Source organism: Arthrobotrys flagrans (assembly GCF_004000055.1).
Source record: "Arthrobotrys flagrans strain CBS H-5679 chromosome Unknown unitig_3, whole genome shotgun sequence".
Lineage (NCBI taxonomy): Eukaryota > Fungi > Ascomycota > Orbiliomycetes > Orbiliales > Orbiliaceae > Arthrobotrys > Arthrobotrys flagrans.
The window spans coordinates 4,018,245-4,037,952 of record NW_027137547.1 but is presented as its reverse complement, the minus strand read 5'-3'; the positions used below and the strand labels follow the sequence as shown (position 1 = coordinate 4,037,952).

The window sequence follows — 19,708 nt, the reverse complement described above, 5'->3', positions numbered from 1 at the left end:
GAATTACCATTAATCGTGTGTGACCTTTTTATCCTTTCTGTCTATTTTCTACTACCTTTCAACAAAGGGATAAGACTACCGTCATCCAAGTGGGAAAATGTACCGGTAGCACGAATTATGAGCGACTAATGCGGCCATATCGTCGAGGAGGATATGGGACACCGGTCGGGATACAAGAATACAATGGCTCTTTCGCATGTACTTCAACATATCCGTGCTTTACGAATTTCACAATGATACGAATCTAAACAAGAGTGCTTATATCACTATGTAAGGTCTTGAATCTAGATTCCGTTTAGTATTTTTTTTATATTTTAAAGACCGGACTGGCCAATGCAGTGTTAATATTGGCCAATCTAGAGTCGTCTATTCCACGATATGTGGGCCCGAAAAGGCTGCAAGGGTCAAGACGCACAGTGACATCATCGTTCCTACAATCGAGATATCCAATCTGGCACTTGCACTGATATCAAATTCTAGAATCCGATACCTCGAGCTCTCCTTTGTCTCCAACTTTATAATTTTTTCCCTTCAAGCAAGCTTGTGGGCATCGACAGGGGACCGAGCTAGCTGCTAGATCTGATCTAAACTCTCCGTGTCCCTGGGCCACTGAAACTTTAGCCAATTGTCGACGGCGCTCACCGCCCTCGGAACTGGCCGCCGCTTCGAGAGCTTCTTCTGTTTGAGCTTCCTGATAAGATGCGAATTCCTCCAGGTTTGAGCACACTGCAGGGGAAGAATCTGCAGGCTATTTTCACAGCGTTCCCACCGATTCTCGACGGTATTTCATAGCCATGGGCCTGTTCTGTGCCCGTCATTGGCCGTGCTGACGGTCCAGCTAATGGCCAGCCCATGCAGCCAGGCCGGGCGGTGGTAATGTGACTGCGCTGACTTGGAGTTTAATCGTATGAAAGAAACCGTACTGGCCAGCAAATGATTTCTTCGAATCAAGTAACCTCCGTACTCTGTACTTCGAATCTACATTGTCCTGCGCTTGCATTTGCATATTCGTCTTAAGATCAAGACTTCATTCGTATCGCATCGTTGTGTCGAGTTTTCCTTTCAGAGCCCACTTGGCTTAGCTTATCTTGGTCATTCGCGATCGATATCAATAACACCTCACCGTATACTTGGACGTACTTACATACCGAAGTACACTTGATCTCAGGGTCATACCGCTGCCTGGCACCGTCGACATCAACTCTCAAGTGACACCAGGCCAGGTGTAACCCGGGCGCTTCTAGATCACAGTAGTACAACAATGACTGGTGGTGAGTGCGAGTTCGAGCTATTCTTATCCTCTGTGCTGCACATCTCCACACCTCTCACGCCATTGACCCATCCCAACAGCCAGGATCTCATTCTCACGAGACCTCGCACCCTTTCGTCTCCCGTTCCGTCTTCCATCTCCGTCCAGACCATCTGGAAGCCTAAAATCCTCGAGATAGACCGCTAACCGTGATCCCAAGCTGGCACAACCTCCTTCTCCCCAGCTGGTTCCGCAAACTCGTCTCCGTCGCTCCTCCCAACGCATGTAACCAACCACCCAGAGTCAGACGACGAATACTCCCACCTGGGCCACTCCCTCACCTCGCACGACAGCAGAGGCGGCTTGACCCTCGCCGGCCTTAACTCCCAGCTTTTCAATGACGGCTCGAACAATACTAATACCGGCCACCCCTCCGGTGAGGAATCGCCAGAGCGAGGTTCGGACGAGGAGGAAGCGAAACGTCAGCAACAAAACGCATTCTATGATTATCAAGAGGACAAGGCCTTGAAACAAACAGATGCGAAGCTTTTCTACAGCCAATTATCTCGTGTTAATACCATGACCGGTCCGTTGGTTGATGCTGGCGTGTCGCAGCAAGGGTCTGTGGCCGCTTCACCAGCGATGGCGCCTAAAACCGCGCAAACATTCGGTGTATTCTCCCCATTGGACCATTCGGCGCATTTACAAGCTAGTAGAGGTGGGAGTAAGGCAGGAAGTGTGAAGAGCTATGGCGCACAAGTGCAGAAGGCTATGCCGTTGGGATATGGGTCGTTTGAGAAGCCATTGGGGGAGGCTGAGGTGCAGGCGCCGAATATGGCGGGTTTCAATGCGATAAATAATGGCCCTGCGGCAGCGAATCAGGCTGCCGGTGGAGGCTATGTAGGACGTAAGTGGTGCATTCTATCGTAGTTGTTGTAATTTCACGGAATTCGTGACTAATTCCGAAACAGAGGATGCTGGTATCACGGCCGAGCTTCAGACCATCTACACGAACGTGCAGAAGATTCTCGATCTCCGACACAAATACATTCGGTTGTCTCTTCAGGGCCCAACTGACAATCCGAAGGATGATGCTGCCTGGAAGATCTATCCACCGCCTCCACCGCCTGTTTGGGTTCCGGAGGGCTCGCAGGTGCTGCCTCCGCGGGATGACCCGATGTACGGTACCGCGAATATCGATGGCACTGCCGAACTGAATCGCTCGGGCGGTAAGACCAGAAAACCGGGTCAAGATATTGGCAGCGACTTCGAATTCGAGGAGTGCGAGATTCCTGGAGAAGATGAAATGGAGTTTCGATTGGACGACACCGGTGTGTTCCAGGTTTATGAGAATCGCAAAGGTGAGATTAAAATGCTTCACCTTTTCAAAATGCTGTGCCTCGATGCTAACACGATATAGCCATGGACGCCGAACTCCCTGTCGTCGCCATCCCGACGATTCGAGAGTACTACATGGATCTCGAAGAAGTTCTCAACATTAGTTCCGACGGACCCAGCAAGTCCTTTGCTTTCAGGCGACTTAGTTATCTTGAAGGGAAATGGAACCTGTACTTCCTCCTCAACGAGTACCAGGAAATGGCGGACTCGAAGCGAGTACCGCACAGAGACTTTTACAATGTCAGAAAGGTCGACACTCACGTTCACCATTCCGCTTGTATGAATCAAAAGCATTTACTCCGATTCATCAAGAGCAAGATGAGGAAGTGCCCAGACGAGGTCGTCATATTCCGTGATGGGAAGCATTTGACGCTTCGGGAGGTGTTCGAGAGTATCAACCTTACAGCGTACGATCTTAGTATCGATACACTTGATATGCATGCCCACACCGACAGTTTCCACCGATTCGACAAGTTCAATTTGAAGTATAATCCCATCGGAGAGTCGCGTCTGCGTACCATCTTCTTGAAGACGGACAACTACTCCAAGGGTAAATTCTTGGCCGAAATCACCCACGAGGTGGTTTCCGATCTCGAAGCTTCCAAGTACCAGATGGCAGAGTACAGAATTTCAATCTACGGTCGTTCCGAGGACGAGTGGGATAAGCTCGCTGCTTGGGTCGTTGACAACAAGCTGTTTTCACACAATGTCCGCTGGTTGATCCAAATTCCTCGTCTTTATAACATCTATAAGGCTGAAAACCTGGTCCAAACTTTCGACGAGGTGGTGAGAAATATCTTCAAGCCTCTGTTTGAGGTCACGAAGAACCCCGCATCTCATCCAAAACTTCACGTTTTCCTTCAGCGAGTCGTCGGCATCGACAGCGTCGACGATGAGAGTAAACCCGAACGTAGACTGTACCGCAAGTTCCCCTTCCCGAAGGTTTGGAATACTGGCCAAAACCCGCCGTACAGCTATTGGATCTATTACCTCTTCGCCAACCTTGCATCCTTGAATATGTGGAGAAAACAGAGGGGGTTTAATACCTTCGTCCTGCGACCGCACTGCGGAGAAGCCGGTGATACTGACCACCTTGCCGCTGCTGTTCTGGTTTGCCATTCCATCTCCCATGGCATCCTGCTCCGCAAGGTACCGCTGCTGCAGTACATCTTCTACCTCGAACAAATCGGTATCGCCATGAGTCCACTTTCTAACAACGCCCTCTTCCTCGCCTACGACAAGAACCCCTTCCTACAGTACTTCAAACGTGGTCTCAACGTCTCATTGAGCACTGACGATCCCCTCCAGTTCGCATTCACCAAGGAGCCATTGATTGAGGAATACTCCGTTGCCGCACAGATCTACAAGCTATCTGCAGTGGACATGTGCGAACTTGCCAGGAACAGTGTGTTACAGAGTGGGTTCGAAGCAGGGTTGAAGGCAAGGTGGTTGGGTAACGGGTGGTATAAGCGTGGAGTCGCTGGAAATGACATGGAGAAGACCAACGTGCCGAATATTCGCATGCAGTTTAGAGACGAGACTTTGATGCAGGAGTTGGAGATGTAAGAACAAGCCTGCGCTTTAACTCCATAACATGGACGGAATTCGCTAACATGCATATTAGGATCGATAAATACACCTCTCCAGCCGCGCAGAAACTAACCGCACAGAAACTCGGTGCACCTCTTCGACAGCAATCTGGTGAAGCGCCAACATCGCCGGCGAATAGATTGGACTACCTGAAAGGCCAAGGAAATCAAGCCGGTGACCTCCAGGTTTCCAGACCACAGAGCCCCACAACTTCAATGTATACCAACCCGACCGCTTCCATCGCCATGACCCCCAGCATCCATAGCTACCAAGTCCCCCCCACAACTCCAAAGATGATGTTAGCATCCGGCTCCGGTGAAGAGATACTCGCACCGACGGATCGAATCAACAGCTTTAGCCTTAACCGCACGCGAAGTAAGAATGAAGGCAAAAGCCCGAACAGCGGTGGGCCAGGGTTGATGAGGGTCTCGAGTTTGGATAATATTGCGAAGGCGACGGGGGAGATGGGGATCAGTGCTGGAGAGCCGAGGGTTTGGCCGGGGATGATTAGTCGGCAGAGGGCGACTACCGTGCCTATTGTCGAAGGGGAGGAGGGCACCAAGGATGGAGCGGCGGATGAGGAAGGGGTTAAGGGGACGGGGTTGTTAGAGAGAATGAAGAGCACCTAGTTAGGTAAACGGTTTGATAGCGCCTCGATATACAGATACAGCGGCTGTATTTCGAGGGTGGATTTGGGCGATATGCCGCGTAGCATGGGCGGGTTTTGGATTTTCGTATTCTTATTCTTCGAGGGATGCATTGATACGGCAGTAGAATATTTGATCCTCGGTTTTAAGATATCGGAAGCAATATCATTACGGGATTGTAAGAACACGCATGAATTTTTGACTCGGTATGTATACTTAAGTACCGATATGGATGATTATTTGGCTTTTGGCTTTAATGCTACATCATTTTGCTGCAAATTGTATATGTTTATTGGAGCCTCGCACATGTTGCTAGATAAGAATTAAGAACGCTTGCATTAAACAAAAAAAGACCGATCTAACAAACTTAAAGCTGTGATGAGAGAAACTCCGATGAAGTCGCCTTTTCTATTTCCAATCTATTCGTGGACCGATCCCAAGCATTTTATTTTCAACCTCAGGCCTACCTCCGAACGAGCTTAGTCTATATCGTCCTGACTCGTCTGAACCGCCGGGTTTTTACTCTTCTGGCTAGTTGGCCCTTCGCTCTCTTGAGCATCTTCGAAGATTTCATCGTCCTCTTCATATTCATCATCATCATCATCATCATCTTCGCTTTCGTCGTCAACATCTTCCTGCAGAGTCAAAGTAAACTGCACAACCAGGTAAACCGTCTGATCAACACGGTTCTTCAGCACATAGCGAAGCGGTTGACCGTCCCAATACTGTAGAATGTGTATTGAAACGCCGGGGAGGTTGAGTGCGAATTCTATACAAAAGATTCCATACCAATTAGCATACTATCCTGATATGAAGAAACAAGGCGGGTTACATTACCATTAAAGTCTAGATACGGATTATAAAAATCCATCCAATACTTCTCCCCCTTCTCAAACACAAACCCCTTCCTCTTCTCCTGCTGGACAAAGAATTTCATCCTTGCCGCTCCATCCTTCGGTATCTCCTCTTCCTCCGTCGTACCGGTCTCACTTTTTAATTTCCCTTTATGCAACCCTTCTCCCAACACATCTACCCTGCCACCATCATTTCCATCATCTCTCTCCCCAACATCAATAACATTAACACTGCTCAAAACCCTTCCTTCCAACCACGGTTTCTCAGCCCACGGATCCCCATCGAGTCCAGGATCAATAACCCATCTTGCAATTCTCCATGCCACAGAAAACCCCGGTGGCAGGTTGTTTGAAATCGGTTCGTCAAAGTCGTTGCCTAGGACTAGATCGTCGCCGTTTATTGGCGATGTCTTGAATGTTAGCGGGGAGAAGGAGATGGAGTATTTATCTTTATTTGTGGAGTGGGGTGGGGTGGTGAAGTAAGGTGATGTTTGGGGGAGGGTTTTGTCAGCTGTTTCATACTATCGTTATTAGCAAATGTGTTGGACGTTGGATTTCTAGATTCGTAATCCCTGTGGGAACAGGGATCTGGGGTTGAGTAAAAGCTTAAGGGATATGACGTACTTCCTCGATAATTTTGTATGCGAACGAACAAATCTGTAGAAATGAGATTTGTGTCGAAGTGGAGGGGTTGTTCGGTATTGACGGGGACGGGGACGTGGGAGGAGATGTCGCGGGAGGGGCCGGCGGTGACGGTTAGGGTGTAGTTGGAGATTTTGCGGGTCATGATGGGTTAGATTTGGATCTTGGGGGAGGGTACAGAATTTCGTTTGGTTTTGGGGGTGTCTGCTATAGAGGGTAATGATGGTGTGGTTGAGCTTTTTGGGGCGGAAGAGGTCGAGCTTGATGTAAATTAATGCGGGTATTGTAGACGAGGCTAGGTTAGCTCGCGCTCGCGATGGCCGGTTAGATCGAGGGTCTGCGTTCCGATAGTATGCATACGTAAGTGCCTACTTAAGTAGGCACCCAATGGGATGGAAATGAGGTAAAATGATGTCAATGCGCCGTCTGTCAGCACCCTGCGGCTTTATAGCTTAGTTTATAATTTCGTTATTCGGCCTAAGGATATACAAATTACAACAGCTAACATGCCGGTTCTATACACTGCTGAGGAATCTTGGGGTCTTTAGCCGTTAATTATTATAGCAAATGCAAAATTATGTTAAATTCATACCACCCTGGGGCTCGAAGGGTTTTGGGGATGCTCTATGAATTTAAAGGCGCTTAATAAAGTGTTTATAATTAAGGCATCTAAATTGCTTCGAAGGCTGTTTTAAGCCGGAGTATCTGTTCCAGGAAACCGTCAGTTTTCCCTACGATAATATATGTTTGGCTTCTATTAAAGTAAGCAGTCGAGCACATAAGTAAATATTTATATTGGCACATGTAGGCGTAATTAAATTAGCTGCAATGCGATAAGTTCGAGGCATCTGCAAAAGTGCCTAGCTACCCAATAGAAGCTTTGAAAATATCGCCATCAGCATCTATATAATATAGGTCGTTCCCTTCAGTGGCAAGCTGGGAGACAGATGTGGGGGGTTTTAATCAACCCATTCAAGGGGGGCTGCCACGGGATTGTATCTGATCCACCTGTTGTACCATATTCCTCGCCGACGGCTGTTTAGCCTCCCCATTATCGCAAATTAGGTACCGATGCGATTTTGAAGCGACAAAACCCTGTAGCTCATAACCCGTGAGACCGAGTTCGATTTCGACTTCGAGCCATAATATATTCTTATCTGATATCAATTGGAAGACGTTTCCCGGAGTATCCAGCCGGTAGAGAGTGTCACCGCCACCGATTACTCGGCAGGCTGATACCGCATCCATATTTTGCTAATTTTCCATAGCCTTTCCGTATTTCGTGATCGTATCGCCCCAATTGCAATACACCGTTGATGCCGTTGCGGTAATATTCACCTTCGTAGATTGTGGGATAGCTCCGCAAAGGGTGAGAGTATGCCAAGAAGCAGTGGCCCTATTGTAGGCTCTCGGGAAACCTGAACTCTCTTGTCCTTTGTATACTTGTACACACACTCGCTGTCATGAAATGCCGTAATTGCCTCGTTATCCATTATTCCATTTACGCATAGCCAATCATTTGCGTCGTGCTGACATCGCTAAATGCTACCATCCTTGCTCAGTCTATACAAATGATGAGAACTAGCAACGACTTGTCGTATACATCTCTAGCAATGCAGGGATCTGGAAGCAATTGGCTCCTATGGTTCACCCATTTTATATCTCCAAATTCCTCCATTCGGATTCACACCGTATAGAATCCCCCCAGGAGCAGTAACGATCTGAGGCACTTTCTACGATTCGAAATACGAGTCCACACACATACTTCCTTATCGGTCTGTAACTGTAGCCCAGCTGTTTGTAATAACTGTCCTTCTCGGACTCCTTTGGGTGTAATCATCGCCGAGGACTCTAATTTCCGGTCCACAGCCACAACATCGTCAAAATTTTACTCTTCAATCGTATATCCTGGCCACATAACGTCCGACTTATCTCTCGAATGTGGAAGGCCAAGTATATGTCCAACCTGATGGACGACGGCTCTTCGTAAATTATCAACTGTCCACTTCGTATCTTCGTCGAAATACATCTGAATCGGAGTACTCGCGTTCAGAAAATTCGACTGGTAGGCTACGAAAACGGGTCCATATTCTCCGCCGCCCCCACTATCGGTCCATCTAATCCTGATGTTTCCTTTCCGTGGGTGCGGGGCAACTTCCATGAAGGTAACCGGAGCTATAGACCGATCTTCCCATACCTTGAATGCCTTTTCGAAGGTATCCCGAATTTCATGGACGGTGAGTTGGTGCGAGTATTCGTTGAAGCAGTATGTTATCTTCTTTCGCTTTGCTTTGCTATACCACTTCATAAGGGCAGAATTCAATACGTTTCTGCTCATGTCGCCGCGATTGTGGCAATGGGGTTTGTTGATGTGATTAGCGGTTTCGATATCGAATATGCCGGTTTTTGGGATTTCCGCGTATTCTTGGAACTTGGCGAGGCCCATGGATAGGATGGTGTATTGGCGTAAAGGGCCCGAAGCCTCCAACTTTTCGATCTCCGAATCCAAGGGTAGGCAGCCGTAGCAGGCGAGGTGAGTTATGATGTCTTTGATAGCGGGTCCAGCCTCTAGCGCTACCTCTTCAAGTTTAATTGTTGGGGGTAACATTTTTGAAATTCAAAGTAGTTCTGCTCACGTTAAAGTTTTTGGTTTTTTAGGTTTTGCTAAAATAAAATATGGACTTTTATGAATTCAGCAGACATCTAATGTATGGATATTAATATTTGGGGGAAGCTTCGAAGGCAGGGCTGATTCCGTATACGTCACTTCATTGTTTTTAGTTTTTGCGGATTACAACAGTCTCAACACAAAAACATCTTAATCAAGTTACAGGATTTTATTATTGTGAGACCTGCAAAGGCTAGATATTATTATATAAAATATTAAATGAAAAATAATTAATTCCGAAGCGACGCTAAGGGTGGTACGTATGATCCCTCGTAAAGTGTAACTACGTAACTCGGATTCGAAGTAGATACCTAGGTATATACTATCGATAGGCTGTCAAACACTTCACTACTGTATATAATTCAAATCAAGATCTTCTTTCGTACCTAGACTTGACCAATACCTACATTAGAATATATAATCATATGACCGGGCCTTGCCTCCAGAGCTCTGGAGGTAGACAATTAATATCGATACGTGCTTCAACTGCTATAGCCATGAATTCATAAACCCAGATATTAACAACATCCAACATTGTAAGTACAGATAGTTATCTTTCTAACGCAAGTTCAAGTTGACAAATCCCGCCATTTAGACCCAAAAAGTACACGCTAGAATCTGCAGCCACCATCTGCCTACCAACGCCAAAAAGGGTCCCAGCCCCCCTTATCCATTCCGCCGGGCTCCCTAGGATTTTATCTTTCCGGTTAGTATACCAAACCTCGCCTGCTGCGCCGTAGGCGTACAAGTAAGATCCTGCAGCCGCAATTCTGCAAACGTTGCAAGATGCACCTGGCTCACTTATACTTGCCCAGTTTTTGAAACTTTCTGGTTCGCTGCTGGTACCATCCCACTCGAAAACCCGGCCTTTTTCAAGTTTATAAAGCCAATTCTCAGAGCCGACCAATGTGATAATTTTCGAGGCTTTCTAACCATGAACGAGGTGACTCAGTCAATATACGCCCTCAGAGACAAAAACTCCCCCACCCTTATGGACGAAGAAAACCTGCGAAGCAGTCGTAACAATATCGCAAGTAGTTCTGTCCCAATTCGCATCCAATAACTTCCACCGACAGTCTGGTTCATTACTGAATGATGAAACCAATCTCTTATCGTCCAATGTTAACTGGTAGAGTTATTTCCCATTCCGCGCCGCTCTAATAATTCTTCGGTGCGGTGATGGACCTTCGATCTCTTCCCAAACTTTATCTCTTCCTCGCCGAAAGATCCTTCCATCTTGATGCAGAAGATACAAGTATTGGGAACTAGCATCAATCTGCACTGCGAAATGCGGTCCACTCACTTTTTCCCATTTCCCGGCGAAATCGTATTCCCAAACGGTCCCATCTGAATCTCGTCTATAAAAATGGTTTCCCATGGCAGCAGCAATCTCAATCGCAGCTGGCCCACCCGATTGTGGATCCAAGATTTGTTTCCACCCCACGGATTGGTCCGTACCACTATCGAGCTGATACTTCTTCTTTATCGCACGAATATCATCTTGATGTAGCGTGAAATTATTATACACCGGCCACATGACTGAATTTTCGTTCTCCGAGTGACCAAGGCCGAGTATATGCCCTATCTGATGAAGCACAATTTGCGTTAATATACGAGATGCAGGTTGTTGACTATTCTCCATCCAGTCACCATCCACCCATTCGTTGAAATATATTTTTATGTCCGCGTGCAATCCCTGCCTCCACGATGGGGAGTAAGTAACAGCCACCCATTCGTCCTTCCATTTCACTGTTTCCTCCACTTTTTCGTGCGAACCCGGGTCGTATTCCGTGCATTCTGTATAGGCGTCGTCGTTCTCATTTCCGATAATAGACAACCTCCCAAAATCGTACCGCCATCCGATCCGTATATCGACTTCCTTATGGGGAGACCTTTCCGCAAACATCAGAGGAGGCACGAGATTTTTACCCCATTCCCTAAACGCCGTTTCAAAAGCAGTTCTAACGTCGCCAACAGTTAAGTGGTTATCGGGATATTGTTCAAAGCAATAGCTGAGGCTAGCATTCTTATACCAGTGATCGGCGAAGATGTTTTCTTTGTGATTGCTATGATTGTGACAGTGTGGTTGCCTTAAATGCCTTGCGGTAACCGTGTCGAATATACCGGTCTCCCGGATGCCCACGTGTTTCTGAAACTTGGCGATACCGGTACATAGTGACGCATATTCCTCGAGTTCATCGTTCGGTGTGGCCGAAGGTGGCGTATAGCAATTGAAGCAAGCGAGGTGTTCTGTAATCTTTTTTATGGCAGGGCGAGATTCCCTCAGCACATCGTTGGCTGTCGGATGTTGCATCGTCGTTGTTATCACTCTAGTCTAGATAACTGTATCGAGCTGAGCTAACTATAGCTGTACATCCAGTTCTAGTAAACATTGATACCTGTGAAAGCCAGCTGAGGGTAAGAAGAAACAGTAGAAAGGCGTTGTAGGCTCTCTTACGTTACACACTCAATGCTTATATTATCAGACCGGCGCTCTGGGCCTCGCGCAAGTTTAAATATATACGGAATTCACAGGAATAATGATAGTGCCTCCTTGCGTTCGATATATATCGGTGCCCTTTGATAGATTCGGTTGGGTTCGTTGAAGCTAATAAATTCTTCTACTCTTTGTTGCGTCGAGAAGGAATGTCATCTGCGTCGAGCGGGGTTTCGGTATCGACACAAGGCTGAGATATTGTCACCAACGGTACGGTTAGGCAATTTAGTGGAATATATGATGTCATACGGCACAGCACACAGCGCCTAGACCTGGTAATGGTTCTCTACTTCGAATTCGAAAGTATAGTTAGCCCTACTCTAGATTTCTGTATATGCACATGATGTTCGAGTTTTCTGACATTTCGAGCGTTACTTCCGAGTCTCGAAACCATATTACTTTGAAATTATGCAGCTTGGGAATATTGGTGCGACATGACACACACAAATTTAATTTACAAAGGCCAACAATTGCTTTGATCATTTAATTTGAGTAAGGTACGAATTCATAATTAAACCAAAGGATTAGACCTACAGAACTCGAATGTGAGGTGATTAGTATTTGACGTCGCGATATAATCCGTATAGATCAAATATTAATCCACTCGGTACCTAACAGGCCCCTTGTGGATCCAAAGTTAACTGATAAATCCTCTCCCGGGCAATATAAACTCGAACCGGCCGTTGAAAGCTGCAGAATCGAGCCAGTATAAACATTCTCCAGCTGAACCCAGCGTACCGGGCGATGTCCCAAGGCTTTGCCCTTTCGATCTGTGACCCAAAACGTCCCTTTGCCGCGATGCACCCATAAGTATGATCATGTAGCAGAAATTTCGGCATCTTTTCCGTTGTCATCCAATAATCCCCATTCACTTCCTTCACCTTTCCATTCAAATAGCTCTCCAGACTCGTCAAGCCTATAAAGCCGGTTTCCTGCACCAAACGACTGTCTTGTTTTAGACAGTCCGTGAATTAGACGGCTTGGTTCGCCCGCGCTGCCTGCAGCAATATTTACGCACCCACTTTGGATAATAAGGAATACCTGTTCGGAATTCGTCACCATGTTGATAATTTTATCCGGGGCCGAAGTATTATATAGAGGCTCCCATTCCACCTGATTCTTCTTCCCTCCACCTGGTATCCACCCTCTAATCTATACGCCGCCTTTCCATCCCTCGCAGCTCTAATTATATTCAGGTTCCTGGATATCGGTCCAACACGGTAAAGAGAATATTTGTCCTCTCTCCATCGATAAGTTGCTCTACCTTGACTGAGATAAAAAAGATGGCGAGAACTTGCGTCGATTTGCTCGACCACGGAATCTAGGTGCTCGGCAGGCTAGAGTATTTCCCATTTCCCTATAACTCTGCGATTGTACTGCCAAACGTCTCCATTGGTATCCCGTCGATAAAGTTTATTCCCAGGAGCTGCAACAATCCGTGCCACCTCTCCTGGTCGAGAAACCAAAATCTTATGCCACTTTCCGAATTCTGACCCCCACTTCGCTCTGGTAGCTAGAATATCGCCTCGATGTAAATCCGTACGTCCGTATGCTGGCCACATAACCGCGTTCTTTGTTTTTGAATGGCCGAGTCCGAGTACGTGCCCCGGCTGGTGAAGGACAAGCTGTTCGAGAAAATCCGCAGAGCCCACCCTCGCTTCATATATACCTTCGCAGTCGATCCATCCTGGTCCGATTTACACCGATAGGACACACTAACAAAGTCGTCTTTCCACTATTGTACTTGTTCAAGCTTCCTTTCCTCAGGTTTAATAAGGCCAGTCACAGGATCCGGACGCGGCCCATCCTGTTCATAATGCCAGGTCCGGCAGGTCCTAATATCGGGCCGACGGTGAGGTGCGTCTTCCTTAAAATCGTATGGAAGCGGACAATGAGCGCTCCACATTCGAAAAGCGGTACTGAAGGTTTTCCTAACATCGCTGATGGATATCCGGTCGGAATACCGATCAAAGGAGTATCTGATCTCCCCATCTGAAGTGAAAATGGGGAGTTTTATATAATCATTGCGACTGCTATGATTACGACAGTGGGGTTCTTTCAGGTTTTTCGCGGTACCTTTATCGAACACCCCTGTTTCCGGAATTTCTACCAACTTTTGAAACTTGGCGATACCGGTACACATTGATCGGCCTCGCCTTGCAACTCGAATTGCTCAAGCGTATATGGGTCCGAAGGAAAGCAGTTAAAGCGAGTGAGGTGCTTTGTAATGGCGGGTCGAGATTCTTCGAGTACGCCATTAGATGTTGGATTTGCATTGGTGTCCCGTTCACAGCCCGGCTTGTGTTGGGTATAACTTTAGCGATTGTCAGGTTTGTTGGATTTTGGTAGAAAGGTTTTAGAGTTTGGGATCGAAGCTATAAAAAAGGATATAATCGAGGGCCATCTGCGGCTGAAGTAAAAGAGATATACCAGACATACCAAGCCGCGGTATTGCCGTCGCGTCAATACATCAGGGTGAGCTGATGCAAGTTAACAGACACTGCAGCAGCCGTACGTGCGGCCATGCGGCGCAGCGCATGCATTTGTTGTCCGTAATATCCTGAGCTTTCGACATCGGATAAGGCCCATGTGTTCTTTTAAATTTCACAGAAATATCGGCTCAGGGCAAAATGTCTGCTCTTTACGAATGATTCTCTTCCGTTCCCCATGCTGATAATTAACATTATACCGCCCTAAAATCATGCATGGCTACGAAACAGAAATGAATGAAACCATCCACATGGAATTGATGAAACCCAAAGTTCCCTTTTCGGAGGAAGAAGAAAAAGAGAGCGCCCAAGAACTTTTTCGTGTGTTAAAAACTGCCCATGCTAATCCAAGCACTCATAAACCCCAACCGCTTCCCCATATCGCCATGCATAAAAGTCACAAACTCCTGCTCACTGATCCTCCCCGGCCCGCCTCTCGTCGCCATCTCCTTCCTTACCGTTGCCAATGGATCTCGCGGTGTCGCTCCCGCCGTAGCAGCAGCAGCTGTAGAAGATTCCCCTCTACCATCCAATGAAGAAGTAGAAGCCGAATTCTGCGACGTAGCATCGGCAGTATCATCGAGTACCGAAAACGGGTTTTCCGGATCTCTATGATCGGACCTGGAAGAAGAAACAGATGGTAACGAGGAAGACGGCATCTTATCGATGTTTTCCTTATTCTCATCGTTAGACGGCTTTGGCCGTTCTCTCTGTTCTACAACTTGTCCCTGTAATAGATCTCCGGGAGTGGCGGAAGAGGAAAGTACAACTTCCAATCCATCTCTTTCCTTTGCCAGAAATAGGGCATCGAGCATTTCGTTAATACCCTGTTCGACAACCTGACAGAGGATCTCCCGCCCTACATCCTCCTCCCTTTCCAATCCCTTGCTAACCGCCGGTTTCTTTCTCTTGATGAAGTCATCACCGTAATCATCGTCATCACTACCTTCGTCGTCGGATTTGTAGTAATCTTCTAAGTAGTAAAGCTTCAATTCCTCCTTCATGGGACGACGGATGGGGTCCTTGAGCCCACTTGTCCAGTCGTCCGGAAGGTCGAAAGTCGAAGAGCCGAACTGGGGTTCAAAGTTCGGGGCCGGGATGACATATGATCCCGGCGACGCATTGGCGGGTCCTTCTTCCTCGATTGGTTCTTCGCGTGGGGGTGCCGGTGTTGCCGCTCGTTCTATTATGGTGTCTGGGATATGGTCTTCCTCGGGTTCTTGCTCGTCTTCCTCCCCTTGGGGCTCCTCCTGCGCTGGTTCTTCATCCTCGTTCGTTTCTTCGGCTGGAGGTTCCGTGGTTGGCACCGTCCCAACTGTAACCTCCCCTCTATCGTGTGCTTCCATGATTCTATTCAAGTCATGGATCATGTCATCCATACTATCCGTACTCCTATTTAGCACATTGATCATATCCTCCACGCTCTCCACGTTCCTCCCGTCCGCGAGGTCTCCAAAATTCGCATTTCTCATGTTCTCCACGATCTGCCCAAAGTTGTCTCTCGTTTCGCGCGATAGCTCTAGCAGGTTTTCGTCGATGACACCATTCTCCGCATGCCTACTCAGCTCCTGGATCAGAGCTCTTGCGGTTTCAACTTGCTGTATGGTATTTACAATCCCCTCCGCACTTTCCGAGCGTTGCAGGAGAAGAAGGGAAGCGGAAGGGTGCTCGGTACTCTGCGTATTCCCGACTGGTTCGTCCGAAAGGTCAATCGGTTGAGGTCCTCGCCCCGAAGACTCCGTGTTGTTCCCGTTCGTATTCCCGGTTGTGCTAGCAATGCTGTTCACCTGCTCGCGGTCCCGCATCTGCCGTAGTAACCGTTCCGCTGCCCGTTGGTTCCGTCTTGCCATTCTGTCCAACGAAGTATCCCTCCTATGCCTCTGAAGGGCGTTCGCTATTGTCTCGCTTCTTCTCCCGAGCTCATTCCCATCCGGATTCAACGCATCACGGTCGACATCGTTAATCTCCTCGCTGAGAGTCTTAACCAATCTTGCGTCATCCGTATGCGGAATCGCGGCTGAAAAGGCAGCGGATAAAGGTTGCGAGCCGTGAATCACATTCTGCGATTGCGTAGATTCCATCATATCGTCTTCCACCCCGGCGATAAGATCCTTAACCAGGTCCTTCTGTAAAGCATAGTACGCTCTGAACATTTTCAATACATCTTTGCGTTCTATGTACCCATCGTCATCGAGATCGTAAGCTCGGAATGTTCTTCGGAACTTTTCAGTCATGTTTGCGGTTGTCGGGAGGGGTTTCTTGGTTTTAACGGAGAGACCCTTGACGAATTCCTCAAAGCCGATGAGTTTGTTCCCGTCGGTATCGAAGAAGGCGAACATTCGGTCGTAGATTAGGTTCGGAGGCGGTGGACGTAGATGGTTATTCGGTACAAAACACTTGTCGAATGTCTTCCTGTCGATACCGCCTCCCAGGCCATTCGGATCGTCCGGGAACTCGGTCGCGGCGAGACACTTGAATTGTTCGTAGAGGGCCTCGATCTCGGGTGGTTCGAAGCAGGTTTCCTTTGTAAATCTCTTTAGCGCATCGGGTGGAATGCTAATGGCCATGATGCTCGGCTTTCCGGGGTACACGGGTTGCTGAGTTTTCTGAGGACTTCCCAGGAAAGGAGCGGGTATTCGGACTTTGTAGAATAGATGGGTTTTTGGGTGGATATCTTGTGCTTCGCAGGACTCGCAGAGGTCGAAATCGATGCAGTTTGAACAACGGTACCGGACACCACGGATCGGCATTGCGCTACAGAGGTTGCACGTAACACCTCGATGGACATAGCCTTGTTGTTTTGCTTGATCTTCAGCGATTAGGTATAATAACTGAAGTACATTTTGGTTTTCCTGGACGTCTTTTGATTCCCTGTCGTATGAAAAGTCACTTTCACCACCATCTTCCCTGTTTCCACGTGCAGCTACACCGGCGTTGTTGAGCATGGTAGTTATCGCTTCATCATCAGGGAGGGATATCGGGTCAACAACCGGTGGCCTAGTTGCGGTGGTGGCTTCATCGGGAATGACGGTTCCATCGAGGCGAAGGAGAGCTTCGGCAGTTGCATTGGCATGGCTATCAGCAGCAGAGGTAGTACCGTTAGTATTACTAAAGGATTGGAGGCGGTTTCGTTGACGTTGAGCATTTCGACGGCGAAGCTGCTTGGGCTTCTTTTTGGGAGGGGAGGTGTAGACTTGGTGGAGGTGGAGGACACCGAGGGCGACTATGACACCGGTGATAATGAGGATTTGAGGGTAGTAGCGAGAGAAAGAGCTTGCCCGTGAGGACATGGCGAATTCCATAATTAAGTAGATATTACCAATTGAAAAAGAGGGAGTTTTTGGAATATTCTGGGATGGTAAAATGTTGGATGGCGATGTTCAGGGGAGGAGGAGCGGGAGTACACAGCAGCTGCCCATCCTGCGAGCAAGCAATACAGCCGTACCGTTCGAAGTCAGTATGTACAGGACAAGTGCGTGAATCCAACGAAGTGAACAGTTTTAACTACAAACTGTCATTTACTGTTTTGCCATCAAGAAGGAGAGGAAGGAAGCGATAAGACGACCGCGTGGAGAATGTGAAGTTTGGAGAAAACGTGGTTGACGTGGGGGAGAATCAAAGAGGCACGTTCTCCCCGGAGTGTCCCTGTACACCCCGGTATCGCCAAGACCGTTCTCGGGGGCTCGACTTGATCCGCCCGGGGGAGATCACAGGCCACAGTATGACATATGACGACTTCTGGTTCGCAGTACGTAACTCGAGTATGATATATCTAATGTCTGCTCGTGATATACTCTACCTATAACTTCTAGTATGTTGTGTAATAGCTATATGGGTGTACCCGTCCTATCGGTGTCTATCTTATCGTATGCGGGTGGGTATCGATAGCAGCACCTGTCACCGTATGGATCGAGAGTCTCAAACAGGACATTCGCTGCGGTCGTGGAGGGACAGGACTGCATGATATCACCGCCAGGGTTGATGATTTCAAGCTGTGCCTTTTGCTCAGCTAATTACCCTGCGAATAGAATCACGAGGAATAGCCTGCATACTCTCCTCTCTCGGCTTCAGAAAATCAAAATACCGTCTCCTCATCAGCATCGTTGATATTTCATGTAAATGCTATACCGGTGATACCTGCTCAAGTACCTGCTCGAGTAACTCAGAGGGAAGGCAGAAAGACAGTATTATCACAAGCTCGCCGCTTCGCTGGTTCTTTTCTGCTCAAACTCCACCACACAAAAAAGATTCCCACCACAACCACACATCTTGACCTTCAACCTCAACCTCAACCTCAGCTTCTTCTCTCCTCACTCTACCGTACCTCTCACAGGTTTACCGTCCGTCTACCTGCTACCTATTAGATCTTCGTCCATCCGTCGCCGAGTCCGCTCCATTTGACGTATAATTCAACTAACAGCCACTCCCACCACCTTCTCCTTCTCCTCCCAAACCTTATCGGCCGTCCCATCCACCCAAAATGACTGGCGAATCGTGGCTATACCTCCTCGCGGTCCTGCTAAACGCAGTCAACCTCTTCCTACAGGTCTTCTTCACCATAATGTAACTCTCTCCTCTCTCCCACTCTCACGCGACCCACGCTCCCATCATACTATCGGTATGAGGATGCACATATGAATATATATACTAACGATGCATCAACAGGTACTCGGACCTAGAATGCGACTACATCAACCCCATCGACCTCTGCAACCGCCTCAACTCCTACATCATCCCGGAAGCCGCCGTTCACGGATTCCTCACCGCTCTGTTCCTTATCAACGGCTACTGGCTCGCTTTGGTCCTTAACCTACCGCTCCTAGCGTTCAACGCGAAGAAGTACGTCCTTTCCCTCTTTCTCCCGATAAAAGACAAAGAAAACTAACGTAGAATGATAGAATCCTCGATAACGTCCACCTCCTCGACGCAACAGAGATCTTTAGGACATTGAATAAACACAAGACGGTACTTTCCATGACCCGAAATAGTGTCAAAAATTTGGAACGGAAAAGGCTAATGTGGTAAATGAAGGAATCGTTCATCAAACTCGGCTTCCACCTCGTCATGTTCTTCTTCTACCTCTACAGCATGATCGTAGCCCTCATCCGCGACGAATCGTGAACCGCTTCGCCGATCCGGAAGTTCCAGGATAGATTGAACGACGTATAACCCTTCTATCCATCGAACGGTCGATCAATCAAAAAAGAAGTACAGGAAGAATCATAGTATGATGACACGAGATGTGAAAAACGGATCTTGGGAGTTTAATTCTTGGCGATTGGGGGAAAGGGCTGAAAAAAAACACGAAAAAAAATTAAAATTGGTGGAAAATGTGAACTCGGGATATGACCTGCTGTGTATGCCTCTCTCCGTACTCTTTTCTTTTTATCAAACCTTTCTGGAACCTCTCCGGCGGCAAAAAACGATTTATAAACCTACAAAAAGGCGCGAATACCCTGCGACGGAACGGCACGACTGATTAACAAACGGACATACGACTCTCTCTCAAAACTTGAAACGACCTGATCGAAATTCAAAGATATCCCGCGTACTTATCATACTCCCCAATCTCGAAGCCAGGCTATCAATGTATCTATCATTCCAGTTTCTTTCCTTTCCTTTCTCTCTTTCCTTGGATCCCTTTTTTTCTCCTACTAGCCTGCATGTTAGATGT

The 19,708-nt window shown here is 47.7% G+C and overlaps 6 protein-coding genes across 8 annotated transcripts; 2 read left to right on the top strand and 4 right to left on the bottom strand.

The window, feature by feature from the left end:
- Positions 1 to 1,261: 1,261 nt before the first annotated feature.
- On the top strand, positions 1,262 to 4,866 carry DFL_002545 (uncharacterized protein; the record flags this gene model as incomplete). Its single annotated transcript, XM_067631348.1, has 5 exons — positions 1,262 to 1,271; positions 1,470 to 2,156; positions 2,221 to 2,610; positions 2,670 to 4,209; positions 4,272 to 4,866. 5 exons carry the CDS (start codon positions 1,262 to 1,264, stop codon positions 4,864 to 4,866), a joined length of 3,222 nt encoding a protein of 1,073 aa, XP_067493902.1.
- A 497-nt stretch (positions 4,867 to 5,363) lies between these two features.
- Positions 5,364 to 6,525, bottom strand: DFL_002544 (uncharacterized protein; the record flags this gene model as incomplete). The annotated part of the gene is made up of 3 exons (XM_067631347.1): positions 5,364 to 5,653; positions 5,722 to 6,249; positions 6,363 to 6,525. The coding sequence occupies 3 exons, from the start codon at positions 6,523 to 6,525 to the stop codon at positions 5,364 to 5,366; spliced, it is 981 nt and encodes a 326-aa protein (XP_067493901.1).
- Positions 6,526 to 8,268: 1,743 nt separating this feature from the next.
- DFL_002543 (uncharacterized protein) lies at positions 8,269 to 8,988 on the bottom strand (the record flags this gene model as incomplete). Its single annotated transcript, XM_067631346.1, has 1 exon — positions 8,269 to 8,988. The coding sequence occupies one exon, from the start codon at positions 8,986 to 8,988 to the stop codon at positions 8,269 to 8,271; it is 720 nt and encodes a 239-aa protein (XP_067493900.1).
- Positions 8,989 to 9,598: 610 nt separating this feature from the next.
- DFL_002542 (uncharacterized protein) lies at positions 9,599 to 11,362 on the bottom strand (the record flags this gene model as incomplete). The annotated part of the gene is made up of 2 exons (XM_067631345.1): positions 9,599 to 9,976; positions 10,352 to 11,362. 2 exons carry the CDS (start codon positions 11,360 to 11,362, stop codon positions 9,599 to 9,601), a joined length of 1,389 nt encoding a protein of 462 aa, XP_067493899.1.
- A 2,998-nt stretch (positions 11,363 to 14,360) lies between these two features.
- Positions 14,361 to 17,324, bottom strand: DFL_002541 (uncharacterized protein; the record flags this gene model as incomplete). Of its 3 annotated transcripts, XM_067631344.1 has the most annotated exons (2): positions 14,722 to 14,744; positions 14,861 to 17,324. In XM_067631344.1, 2 exons carry the CDS (start codon positions 17,322 to 17,324, stop codon positions 14,722 to 14,724), a joined length of 2,487 nt encoding a protein of 828 aa, XP_067493898.1. The 3 variants fall into 3 exon arrangements, with proteins under 3 accessions (XP_067493896.1, XP_067493897.1, XP_067493898.1); XM_067631342.1 differs by having other exon boundaries at positions 14,361 to 17,324; XM_067631343.1 differs by having other exon boundaries at positions 14,361 to 16,784.
- A 1,190-nt stretch (positions 17,325 to 18,514) lies between these two features.
- On the top strand, positions 18,515 to 19,155 carry DFL_002540 (uncharacterized protein; the record flags this gene model as incomplete). The annotated part of the gene is made up of 4 exons (XM_067631341.1): positions 18,515 to 18,597; positions 18,700 to 18,873; positions 18,933 to 18,999; positions 19,066 to 19,155. The coding sequence occupies 4 exons, from the start codon at positions 18,515 to 18,517 to the stop codon at positions 19,153 to 19,155; spliced, it is 414 nt and encodes a 137-aa protein (XP_067493895.1).
- Positions 19,156 to 19,708: the final 553 nt, after the last annotated feature.